Consider the following 13741-nt stretch of genomic DNA (forward strand, 5'->3'; position numbering starts at 1 on the left):
ATTCATATATATATGTATATATATGTACTGGTGGCTGTGGGAGAAAGTGGAAGAATGAAAGAAGATACCCCTTAATGTCAGGAGACTACTTTAAAGGTGCAGTCAAGATCTGGATCATCTTCACTGAAAGGCTACGGATATATTTCAGTGAATGAGGATCAAATCTTCAAATGCTTCAAATCTTATTGCAGATTATCTTTATGGACAGAAAATATATCCTTTACCATTAATATTGGTCATTAAAAAACATCACAGGTTTTGGGGTAAGAAAAAAAATCTTACAGTCTATCAATCTCAGTTGAATCTACTTTAGTCAGCCTTTTTTCAACTAGGGTTCTAGAAGAGAATTAAGCACAATACCCTAAGGCATCTGTATATAAGTAATGAATTAATTTCCTTCCTATGTATCTAGAATTACACTAGTGATATAAAATCCCCGGGAAAAACTGAGAAAAATCATTTTCTGTGTTCTGCTGATCAGAATAGGAACCCTGGTTGAGCTCATTATTTTGCCAGCATTTAACAGCTGCTTACCACTGCAAACAGAAGAGGTGATGTTGTATAGAAAAGGATAAAACTGCATACAGCGTATCAACTTCAGGCTGTTTTCACATTCTGGGCATTTGGTAGTTAATTTCAAAGCCTGTCTAAAGGCCTCAAGTGCCCCACTGATATTCTTCAGAGCAAGATAAGCATTTCCCAGGCTCAAAAAGGTCAGGGGCTGAAAAGAAAAAAAAAAATCAGAAAAATGTTAATGAATTAATATTTCTTGAGAGTTACAAAACTTTTAAAGTATATGTCTTTTCGCTTCTTTTAGGTTATCCCATAATAGTTCATGGCAAACTGTCCATTTTATCTACATCAGCCAATTCTACACTGTAACAGATATAAATTTATATTTTACCTTTTTACTAAAATAAAAAATAAAGTGTGTAATATACACTAGTCTTAAGTGTACAGCTCAATGAATTTTTATATGTATATATATCCCTGTAACCACCTCTCATCTCAAGATATAAAACATTTAGAATGTTTCTAACACCCCAAAAGATTCCCTTGGGCAACCCAACCCCAATCCCAGATGTAACCAGTGTTATGTTCTATCACCAGAAATTAGCTCTACCTGTTCTTAAATTTCATATAAATGTAATCAAACAGCATGTTTCCTTCCATGTATATATAAACTGTACCCTTTTGTAGATTCTTTCACTCAGTACAATATCCAAGGTTTAAGAAACTTAAGATGTATGTGCTCATTTTCCTTGGATATATACTCAGCAGTGGGTCTTAAGGTAGGTATATATTTAGTTTTATGAGATACAGATAGTTTTTTTTTTTTTTAAGATTTTTATTTGTTTGAGAGAGAGAGTACGAGTGGGGGTAGGTGCAGGGGGAGGGACAGGGACAAGCAGACTCTGAACTGAGCGTGGACCCCAAGGTGGGGCTCAATCTCATGACCCTGAGATCACAACCTGAGCCAAAACCACGAGTTGGATGCTTAACTGACTGTGCCACCAAGACGCCCCACAACCAAAGAGTTTTCTAAAGTGGATGTACAAACTTACACTCTTATCAGGAAGTATGAGAATCTACTGACTTAGGACTGTCAGTCTTTTAAATTTAGCTGTTTTAGTGAGATGATGAAGTAGCATCTCAATGTGGTTTTAATTTGTATTTCCTTGATTAGTAATGATGTTGAATATTTTGTCATGTGCTTATTGGCCATTTGGATATCTTCATTTCTGAAGTGCCTATTGTTTTCCCCATTAAAAAAAAAAAGGTTGTCTTTTTCTTACTGATTTGGAGTTCTTTACACATGTACTAGATATGGGTCCTTTGTTGGAAATATTTATTGCAAATATTTTCTCCCAGTCTGGGGTTTGCCTTTTATTCTCTTCCTGGTATCTCTGACAAATAGAAATTCTTAATTTTGATGAGGTTCAGTTTACAGATATATACATGTGTATGTATATATAAAAATATTTATATATTTATACAAATACATATTTTACAGTCAGTGCTTTTTTAAATCTTTGCCTACTATAACATTATGAAGACCTTCTCTTATTTTTTCATCAAGCTTTATTGTTTCATGTTTCACATTTTGGTACATGATCCACCTCAACTGTATATGAAATTCGGGAGAAGTGAAGGTTCATTTCTTTTTCCATAGGGATATCCAAGTATTCCAGCACTACTTACTGAAAAACCAATAGGTGTCCCCACCCCCCTGAACTACTGGTGTGCCTTTGTCATAAATCAAGTGACCATACATACAGGGCCGATTTCTAATTTTTCTGTTGTGTTCTATTGATATGTTTGAGTATCCTTGAGCCAATACCATACTGACTTAATTACAGCAAGTCTTGAAATCTAGTAACATAAGCCTCCCAACTGTTTTTTTCTCCCCCTCACCTGCAAATTTTCTGGCTATTCTACATTCATTTCTGTGTAGATTTTAGAATCAACTTATCCATTTTACACATACATATACATGCAACAGCTGGGAGCACAGGATTAAATCTATAAATCAATTCTGGAGAGAACTTACATTTTTTAAAAAATTTTATTTTATTTTATTATGTTATGTTAGTCACCATACATCATTAGTTTTTGATGCAGTGATCCACGATTCATTGTTTTCGTATAAGACCCAGTGCTCCATGCAGTATGTGCCCTCCTTAATGCCCATCAACGGGCTAACCCATCCCCCCACCTAAGAACTTACATCTTCACAATACCGAACCTTCCAATCCATGAATATAATGTCTCTCCACTTATTTGGGTCTTCTTTGTCTTAGCAATATTTTGCAATGCAGTAGAGAAATCTTACATATCTTCCTTTAAATTTATTTCTAGATATCTGATTTTTTATGCTATTATAAATAGTTTTTGTATCCTATTTTCCAATTGTTTGTTGAGACTGTTTTTATAAGCAGCCCAAAGTATTTTTAGGTCATTTTAGTTGAAATACACCTATGCTTGGTAATTTGTATTTGCTTGTATACAGACCATTTACTCTACACTTATTTTATCATTAAAAATATTTTAAAGGATCTAAGAATGTTTTATTTTCAAACTGTACAATATATCCCTATGAAAAGCAATACCTATGATTTACCCAACTACTAGCTTGTTTTTTTATTTTTCTTCCAACTACTTGCTTTTGATTCAGGCTGTTAGGTCACCCATAATATCTCACTATAACCAAGCCAAGGTATACAAAATATTCCAGATTACAGAGGCATAATCTAAGTAGCTCTCAGATTCCATTTAAAATTTTACTTAGAGGTTTATACCCAGATGCAAAATTAAATCCCATATTTAGATTTCAAAGTGTCTTTATATTTTTACATAAGGAAACAAAATGTTTAGTCCTATGATCAGAATGATGGTTGTGCAAATATCTCATACTGAGATAAACTAATTAGTATTTTGGGAAAAAAATGAATTTTCATCAGTTCATCCAGAAAATAACTACTGAGTGTTTACCAATGTTTTAGATACCGGGGCTACAGCAGAAAATAAGAAAGATAAGTCCCTGCCTTTGTAGATTTTTAGTCAAGCGTCACAAAACCATGGGGGATTAACACAAGCATGAGAAGAATGTGATGGAGAAGAGTATAGCAGGGAAGAGACGTTAAGTAGACCAGAGTGGGTAACAGAGTGCCATTTTAAATAGTGTAGGAAGGGAAAGACTTACTGAGCTTACTGAGTAGTTAGTATTTTAAAGGATTTTTAAGGAGATGAAGCAAGATATCAAGAATCTTGGTGGAGTGAAGTATTCCAAACAGAGAGAACAAGGTGCAAAGGGGCTGAGGTGGGAGCATGCCTAGTATGTTCAAGGAACTGCAGAGGTAAGTGAGGCTAGAACAGAATGAGCAAAGGAATGATTGCACGGGCATGAGGTCGGAAAAGTAACAAGGTCATGTAGGACCTTCTACACTATGAGTTACATGGAGAACCACTGCGGAGATTTGAAGAGACAAATGACAACATCGGACTTTTTATAAGGATCTTACTGAGGGGACAAAGGCCAAAAGCAAAGAAGTTAGGCAGGAGGCTAATGAAATAATTCAGATAAAAGATAATGGTGTATTGGATCAGACAGCAGTGGAGATGATGGTAAACAGTACAATTCTGGGTGTATTTTGAAAATACCAGCAAGGTTAGGTAATAGACTGAATTTACCCTGAAAGAGGAAAAAAGGTATGAAGGATGGCTCCAAGTTTTTGTCCTGAGCTACTAGCTTTACTGTTTCCTGAAATGGGAAAGACAGAGAAGACAAGACTGGAACAATGTAAAGGAGCTTAGTTTTAAAGTATGTTTTAGACATCCACATGGAGATGGTCAAGTAAGCTGCTGGATAAAGGAGTCTGTAGTTTAGAGCAAAGGTGACAGGTGATTCAAGAGGGAAACAAAGGGTTCTCAAGATGTGGTGCTGGAACAACCGGATGTCTATGTGATATGAACTTTGATGAATGAACTTTGATCCCCACTCAACATTACAAAAAAAATTTAACTTGAAATGGATCACAAACCTACATGTAAAACCTAAAACTAAAAATCATCTAGAAGACAACATAGGAAAATATTTTAGTATATTTGAGTCAACTATGTAAAGACAAGTAATAGATAGCAAAACCAAAATAGAACTAATTGTTTTCAAACTTCTTATGAGGATACCTTAAATCTAACAATAAAAATCAAGAGAAAAGATGGGCAAATTGAAGGGTATTTTTAAAAAGATAAGATAAAAAGAGAAAATATTTTTTAATGTATGATGGAGTTAAAGATTTTGTATAAAGAGTTTGTATAAAATAAAAAAAAACCCTAAATTCTAACAAAATGAGCAAAATGCATACACAAAGTTTTACTTTAAAAATACAATTAAAGGGATGCCTGGCTGGCTCAGTCTGTGGAGCATGTGGCTCTTGATCTTGGGATCGTAGGTTCAAGCCCCGCATTCAGTGTAGAGATTACTTAAAAAACAAAACAAATCTTTAGAAAAAATTAAGTAAGAAAATAAAAATACAATTAAAGGATAAAGAAATTTATAACACAGGAGTGAAATTTTTTAAAGTAAATTTGTTTTACAAATGTTAAGTCAGAGCCAGTGTGACATGGCCAAAGGGTGTGAGCTCTGTGGCCAATCTCCCGGAGTTCAAATAAATCCATGCTCTGAGACTTTTGGTAAATCCCTTTGGCCCTTTCTTTATCTATGAAATGGGTAAATCTTATCTCACAGGGTTGTTGTGAGGATTAACTGAGTTATCACATGTAAAGTGATCAGTATGGTGCCTGGGTCTAGTAAACAATAATAAAAGTTAGCAGTTAGTTCAATTGCCCAATTCTGGTGAAGCTACAGATGAAATGAATACTTTCCAACCTTGATGATGGCAATATATATTGGCCCAAATCTTTTGGTACATGTTTGGCATTTTGTATCAAAACCATCAAAATACTCATTCGCTTAGTAATTCCACTGCTAGCAATCTTTCCTAAGAAAATTACCTGGAATGCAGAAAAAGCCTTATGCAGAAAACCATCAGTGATAATAGGTAAGCACTATCAGCAACCTAAACATCCAACGACAGAGGAGTAAACTGTGATACATAAATTCATAAGCAGCCATTACTGATGGCTAGGAAAACCCAGGTGGTAATAAAATTTTTTTATATGGTAAGTTCTAAAGATCACCAGTGCAACAGTGCTGCAACACTATGAAATATTTGAATAGAAGAAAAACTTACAGGAATCATTTCCAAATGTTGATAGCTGGGGGGGAGAGTGGGGATTAAGGTGTATTTTTGTGGTCTCTATTCTGATCCACTGATTTATCTTTTTATTATTATGTAGCACCACGATATTTAACAACTGAAATTTTAGTGTAATTTTTTCAAATATAGAAAGGCAATTAATCTCTAAAGGAGCTCTTTTTTCTTCAGAAGAATACTGCCTCATTGCCTTGGCTGGTGGCAGTAGAAAGTGAAACACGTATCGCGGGAATACAGCTGTGCTGAGCCTTCCCTTTGGGGGCCCAGTCATCACATCCCATATACAGCATCTGTTCCCACTGTACCTACACCTGGCCCATAGCAAACATTTGATAAATATTTGATATACTTTGGCACCAGGCCTGTTGTACAGTATAGCAATTACAAACTTTGGCTTAAAATCTACCTGTGAATTTGTGTATTTCTAGGGAAACTCTTAACAGGCAATATTTTCTTCTCATGCTTAAAAAATTAGTTCTGAGATATCACAAATAAACCTAAACCACTCATGCACACTTCTTTTAAAAGTTTTTTTGGAGGGGCACCTGGGTGGCTCAGTCCTTTGGGTGTCTGACTTCGGCTTAGGTCATGATCTCAGGGTCCTGTGATTGAGCCCTGCGTTGGGCTCCCCGTTTGCTGGGGAGCCTGCTTCTCCCTCTGCCTCTGCCCCTCCCCTGCTTGTGCTCTTTCTCAAATAAATAAATAAAATCTTTTTAAAAAAATAAGTAAAATAAAACAATTTTTGGATATAAAACTTAAGAACATGTAAACACTAGGTATAAGAGCAATTCTTTTTTTTAAGATTTTATTTATTTATTTGACAGAGAGAGAGTACAGGCAGGGGGAGCAGCAGGGAGAGAGAGAAGCAGGCTCCCACTGAGCAGAGAGCCTGACGTGGAGCTCGATCCCAGGACCTTAGGATCATGACCTGAGCTGAAGGCAGTCGCTTAACCGACTGAGCCACCCAGGCGCCCCGGTATAAGAGCAATTTAATTGTGTATTTATTGTAACTGTATTTCATCAAACCTAAGATGTCATCAATTGTAATATGCATCGTTATTTCAGAGATGTTAAAATATTAAAAAAGAAGTTGTATCTTAGAAACTATGAACTAGAGTAATTAACTACACAGCAGTGATTAACTCCATGGGCTGCATGTTGGAGGTTCAGGGCACAAATATTAACCCATCTATCTATTCTTATCAATGCAACCTTTAAACTGTGTTCTGCCTTGGTTGGTATAAAGCTATCTATAAATTAAAGCTGTAAAACAGTATAATATTAAGCAGCAGGCATACAGTGATGAGTAGATAAAGAACGAGATGTTTCAGACTGACATAAAAAGTGGCAGTATATTTTTAGCAGCTCTTACTTAAACATAAGTTCCTAAAAATAAATTAACTACATAATTATAAATTTCACTCATTTAAAATAAAGAAATGACACAAAACAAGAGAACTACAGGCCAATATTTGTGATGAACATAGATGCAAATATCCTCAACAAAATACTAGCAAACTGAATCCGACAATACATTAACAAAAATCATTCACCATAATCAAATGTGATTTACTCCTGGGATACAAGGGCGTTCAATATTCGCAAATCAATGTGATACATGACATCAGTAAGAGAAAGGATAAAAACCGTATGATCACTTTAATAGACATTGAAAAAGCATTTGACAAAGTACAACATCCATTCATGATAAAAGGCCTCAACAAAGTAGGTCTAGAAGAAATAAACCTCAACATAATAAAGGGCATATATGAAAAACCCACAGCAAACATCACCCTCAATGGGGAAAAACTGAGAGCTTTTCCCCTAACGTCAGGAATAAGACAAGGATGTCCACTCTCACCACTTTTATTCAACATAGTACTGGAAGTCCTAGCCTCAGCAATCAGACAACAAAAAGAAATAAATGGAATCCAAATTGGTAAGGAAGAAGTAAAACATTTACTATTTGCAGATGATGTGATACCATATATAGAAAAGCCTAAAGACTCCACCAAAAAATTATTAAAACTGTTTAGTGAATTCAGTAAAATCATAGGATACAAAATCAATGTGCAGAAATCTGCTGTATTTGTACATACTAATAATGAAACAGCAGGAAGAGAAATTGAAAAAACAATCCCATTTACAACTGTACCAAAAATAGTAAGATACCTAAAAATAAACCTAATCAAAGAGGTGAAAGACCTATACTCTGAAAACTGTAAAACACTGATGGAAGAAATTGAAGAGAACACAAACAAATGGAAAGACATTCCATATTCATGAATTGGAAGAAAAAATATTGTTAAAATGTCTATATTACCCAAAGTGATCTACACGTTGAATACAATCCCTATCAAAATACCAACAGCATTTTTTTTGCAGAACTAGAACAAAAAATCCTAAGATTAATATGGAACTACAAAAGACCTTGAATAGCGGAAACAAGCAAAGGAAAAAAAGAGAGAGACAAACCAAGAAACGGACTCTTAGCTATTGAGAACAAACTGATGGTTACCAGAAGAGAGGTGGGCAGAGGGATGGGTGAAAGAGGTGATGGGGATTAAGAAGGGTGCTTGTGATGAGCACCAGGTGATGTATGGAAGAGTTGAATCACTATATTGTACACCTGAGCCTAATATAACACTGTATTTTAACTACAGTGGAATTAAAATTAAAAAATAGAAATTAAATATATCTAAGAGAGATCTGTGAGTAAAAACAAGAAGATACAGAAAAATGTCATTAGCATGATTCTACATTTGCACAAAGTAAGACAAATCAATATAAAAAAAACATATCAAAAATAAGACAAAACAAAATCTGTTTTATATCATCTCAAAGTATGCAAACTCTACTCATAAAAATATGAGGTTTTTTTATGCCTTCCCCAGAAAAATACAAATTGTACCCTGAATTTGAGTTACCCCCACATAGTACATGGAGCTACAAAGAAACATAAAACCTCACCTCAGAGCTATTGATGGCCAAAGCTTGAAGTAGCAGCTTAGTGGCATCAAGATGGAGACCATAGTGAATCAAAAGGTTGGCCAAGTTCACAAGAGGAATGTCCTGGTATTGAAGTGGAGCCAAATTCAAAGCCCTCTGAAGACAAGCAATAGCAAAAGTGCTGTTTCCTACTGCTCGCCAGTAGAGTCCAGCTTCATTGAGTATCAGCCAGACAGGGGCATTTGGCTGAAAAACCCAAAATATCTCAGTCAATACAAGAATACAGTACTAGTTCTAACAAGGATTTTTAATGCATGCACTTTAACTTTTAATTACAATTACTAAGCATTTAAATTTCAGATGTCTAAAGCAGGTGACTTACCTTATTAATAGCGTGAAATAAGAATGACCCAATTTCTTCTTCTGGGATAGTATAGTTATTAATACGGGAAAGCAAAATCTGAAAATATCAAAAGGAAGACTGACTCAATTGAAAATAACAGGGAAGACATTTGAAAGAATTCTACAGATAGCAGTCTTTACCTGAGCTCCTCAGGAACAGCTAATCTGAATAGTTATAATCATATATCTATATATATAAAACATGAGGTCATCAACATACCAACAGGTGTTGACCTGCTTACATGAATGCCCTAGTTTCCTCTAACTAAAACATGTTAAAAGATGTATATCACATATACTATTAAGGTGATATACCATACCCCATTAAAGTCAACCTAAGTATCTAAAATCAAATGAGAAACTATTCAAAAGACAACAGTACGTAACACATGATGCAACAAAAATCTTCTATCTTTCCTAGCTGGAAAAGCACTGGATTCTCAATTATGCCATGTTCTTGAAACATGTTTATAACTTTGAGCAACTCTAAGGTAGGGATCATGGTCTATTTATCTTTCCTAGCATTCCAAACGGTGCTTGGCACATAATGTTTTTCGCCTCAGTAAATGTTTGACTTTAAGTGGTAACTGTTCATACTTTTAAAATTAAATTTTAAAAAAGGTTGTTGTGATGGTCTGTTTTCTCTGCAAAAAAGTAATTTTTTCATTTGTATCTAATGTAGAACGGTATGTAATATAGAATGTAGATACCATTCTAATGGAATCTAATGTAGAACTAAATTTCTAGTCAGTAATAAACATTCCTAGTTATACATAACTAGTAGGAATTAAAGAACAAAGCATAACAGAACTTATCTACAGTATCTGTAGTTATCAAATTCATACAAACTTCCAAGGACCTTATATATAAGGCCAAAGCAGGGTTGATAAGGCCAAAACAAGAATCTTCAAGCTTTCAATTTATACAAACTCCTGGAGGCCTGAAGGATGCAAAGCTAAATTGAAGTGGTTAGAATGGCCTCCGATAGATGAACTCTGCAAGTAAACAGAGTTCTGTGTTGCTCCTCCCTGGGGCACTCTTATTAGAGAGAGTGCTTATGTGGTCTGTGTGACCAGCACACTTTTCTGGCAATCCTTCAATAGCATGAGTGTCTTCTTAATGATTCCACCAATTCTTGACCTCTGTTCTCAGTTTTAAAAACTTTAAGTTCAATAACTGCCTTCTATCAAATTTTTGTTCCATCTAAGAGGCTTGTGAAGTCACCCAGAATGGACGGCAATAAACACCAGCCTAAGTGAGCCTTACTTTTCGTGCATGGTCATCTGGCATTTTGGCTTTCAGATCCATGCGGACCTCTAATTCTTTGACTAAGTAGGACAGAGTCTGGCTTTTTCTGAAGTCAGTTATGGAACAGTCGGGGGTTTGGGCCTCTTCTTCTGAAGAATAATCATCACTGTTGAGTTCGTGGATCCTGGCACAAGAAAAAGGAACAAGATTCATATTTTCAAAGTTTGGGTGATTTCAAGATAAAGACTTAACCTTTCAAGTCCAAGGCTGGTGCTCTCAAAGAACTGCCAGATGACAATCATGCAGAATCAAGTGCTTTGCCAAATCCATCAGCACTTGCCTGAGTCCTTTGTTTTCTGGAGGCAGAAAATATGTTGGCAATTCCCCGCCAAGAGGGACTCTAGGATAGCTTTCTGCACAATCTGCTCTTTTAGGCCAAAGAATATGCTGTTTGTCCTAATAAAGAGAAAAAGTTCTCATAAATTTTCTTGGATTCAATATTTCAACATGTTAAATAAACTTTTAAAAGAACATAAATATACTAGGATAATTGAACAATTTAGTATTTTAAAATAATTGTAGATACTGTGGTAGACTCTATAATATTCCTTCTACTGAAGACTATTAGTCTAAGTCAGTAATTCTACCTGCTTTACCATAGACTGGTTCGGGGCTGGGCAGGCCTAAGTCCGCTGAGCCTAATGAGATACAAGGAGAGGGTTGCTTGGGGCTTCTGGGAAAGAAAAGCCAGTCTTAGTCTCTTAGGCCACATAGGAACAAAGAACATGTTGCTCCAAGTTGCTGCTACTGGCTGTCACCTCATGACCGTGAGGAAGACAAGCTTTAGGATGAAACCAATACCGTGGTTCGTAAATTGAAGAAAAGGAAAGAAATGGGTCACTGACGACATCACTGGCCCATTGAATCAACCAAACCCAAAGCTTGCTCTGATCTCTGGACTTTCTGTAATATGAAGCATACTTTCTATTAAGCCAATTTAAAGTAAAGTTTATGATTTGTCCTGAAAGCATATATAAGCTTGTAAAACTGGCACAGAAAACTACTTTTCCCTGAACTAAGACCTTTTCTTTGCCAATGCCAAAATTTAATAATTGTTTTGATTTGTAAAATGTTCATTTTCCTAAATATAAATAACACACATCACAAAGGCTTACTAAACTTAAATCTTGAAGCTATCAAACTTTGGGGAATTTATTTTATATAGAATTAAATCTAAGTGGCTATATTAATTCTGGTTGAAAAGAACTCGATTAAATTCTAAAAATTTAATATTGAATAAAAAACACACGGTATCTGTCCTTATACCTTGGTATCCCCATGGGCTAACATATAATTATTTCTTAGCTAGCTCAGAAGTATAGATTTATTGGGGCGCCTGGGTGGTTCAGTGGGTTAAACGTCTGCCTTCGGCTCAGGTCATGGTCCCAGGGTCCTGGGATCAAGCCCCGCATCGGGCTCCCTGCTCAGCAAGGAGCCTGCTTCTTCTCCCTCTCCCTCTGCCGCTCCCCTTGCTTGAGCTCGCTCTCAAATAAATAAAATCTTCAAAAAAAGAAATACATATTTATTAACTTATTATCTGTATCATCTGACAGAATGTAAGCTCCACCAAAGAGCTGGCATACTATATTCATAGTACCAACCTGACGCACAGATGGGAGCTCAATAAAAGAAAGCTGATTAAAAAGTGGAATATAGCTGGCTCTTGAACAGCACAGCTTTGAACTATGCAGGTCCACTTACACATGGATTTTTTTAATAAATATAGTGCAGTATATAAATGTATTTTTCTTCCTCATGACTTTAATAACATTTTCTTTTCTCTAGCTTATTTTATTGTAAGAATACAGTACATAATACCTACAACATAAAAAGTACGTGTTAATATAGTTTATGTTCTCAGTAAGGCTTCGGTCAATAGTAGGCTATTAGTAGTTAAGTTTTTGGGGAATCAAAAGTTATATGCAGATTTCTGACTGCATGGGGAGTCGGCCCCTAGCCCCCAAGTTGTTCAAAGGTCAACTGTATATACAAGCATATACTTAGGTCAAGTTTAGAAACTTTCTAGGGTTGGTAATTATACTCAGAGCTCAAAGTTTTAAACTAAAATCAGAGTGTCTGTATGCCCCACTTGATTGGGCAGAAGACCGCAAGGCAGACCCTGTGTCTTGCTACTCTATGACCTAGCAGACTGCCTTCTGTTTAATATAAGTTGACTAAGTGTTTGCTGAACTAAGCTGAACAGTCATAGGGACCGTATTATTCAATGAAGGCGAGGGCCAATGCTTCCAGAAATCTTGTCTGAAAAAACTGCATCATCCTCTATTAACTTACCCTATATGCATCAGAATCCCTCCCCCAGATCCAGAGAATGGAATGGGCTATGGGAGAAGACTTGACCAAATCACTGATATCACTCTGATTTGCCTGAACATCAAAATTCACAGACATCATACTGGAGGTTGATGAATCCTCACCAAACTAGAAAATGAAAAGAAAAGTTGAATCAAATGGGAAGCAGAAAAGAAGTTGTGACCTAAGATTTAATCCAACCCAAAACATCAGTGAATACTGAAACCCAGTAGGAAATCTGAAAGTAGGTCAGTAATAAAGCAATCAGATCTTTACGTTTTCAGAACTAGGCCCCAACGCTATTCTCTCAGAAAATGCCTAGTTAGCAACTTTCAATCAACTATGCCATTGGAGTATGAGAAAAATGGCATGGATTCTTCCTTTCTTTACTGTCCCCCTACTTCCTTTCTGTGATTTAGTCTCTTTTAGGGTTAAAGGTGAGCTGATTCTCTAAGAGGTTTGGCTCATTATTGCCCTCCCCTATCTAGACTAAAATGATTGCTACTCTATAGAATTAGTGTGCTGTGGTAGAAGCAAGGGAACTTGAAAAAGGGCTCTCAGGAGTTTAATATAGCTATGACTTAGGCCTCATAACTATTATACAATCAACTCCAAATATAAATACAGCCTTCCTCCAAACCAAGGTAAATCAGTTTGATATTCTTAGGGGATACCCAATTCCTGTGTATTTCTAAAACCTTGTTGGATAAGAGAATGGGACCAGGATGGGAGGGAGTATAAAAGAATGGATTCTTTCACTATATAAGAGACGCAACTTATGGATATTTAACACTGAAGCTACACTTTTACAGGGGAGTCTTCCAAATGGTCTGTCTTGAGACCATCATGATATCCAAAAGTTATCTTGGTTTCCGTCTCTATCATTTGTAAATATCACTCCCTTTTTCCCCCCCTTAAACTAATGCCTGGATTTAAGACAGGGAGCTATAGGGGCGCCTGGGTGGCTCAGTTGGTTAAACATCTGCCTTTGGCTC

At 36.0% G+C, this 13741-nt stretch overlaps 1 protein-coding gene across 4 annotated transcripts in view; it reads right to left on the reverse strand.

Moving 5' to 3' along the window:
• The window catches only part of TTC17 (tetratricopeptide repeat domain 17), a 114777-nt gene that overhangs the window by 61749 nt on the left and 39287 nt on the right, over positions 1–13741 (reverse strand). For all 4 annotated transcript variants that reach the window (XM_028111137.2, XM_028111138.2, XM_028111139.2 and 1 more), the window contains exons 11-16: positions 12729–12875; positions 10717–10832; positions 10395–10560; positions 9109–9186; positions 8748–8972; positions 535–721 (exon numbers count right to left, since the gene is read on the reverse strand). In XM_028111137.2, the coding sequence (XP_027966938.1) occupies positions 535–721; positions 8748–8972; positions 9109–9186; positions 10395–10560; positions 10717–10832; positions 12729–12875 (919 nt within the window). The remainder of the gene's footprint in view (positions 1–534; positions 722–8747; positions 8973–9108; positions 9187–10394; positions 10561–10716; positions 10833–12728; positions 12876–13741) is intronic.

Source organism: Eumetopias jubatus, unplaced genomic scaffold, assembly GCF_037043125.1.
Source record: "Eumetopias jubatus isolate StellerSeaLion01/CBP00866 unplaced genomic scaffold, mEumJub1_p1.0 scaffold_13, whole genome shotgun sequence".
NCBI lineage: Eukaryota > Metazoa > Chordata > Mammalia > Carnivora > Otariidae > Eumetopias > Eumetopias jubatus.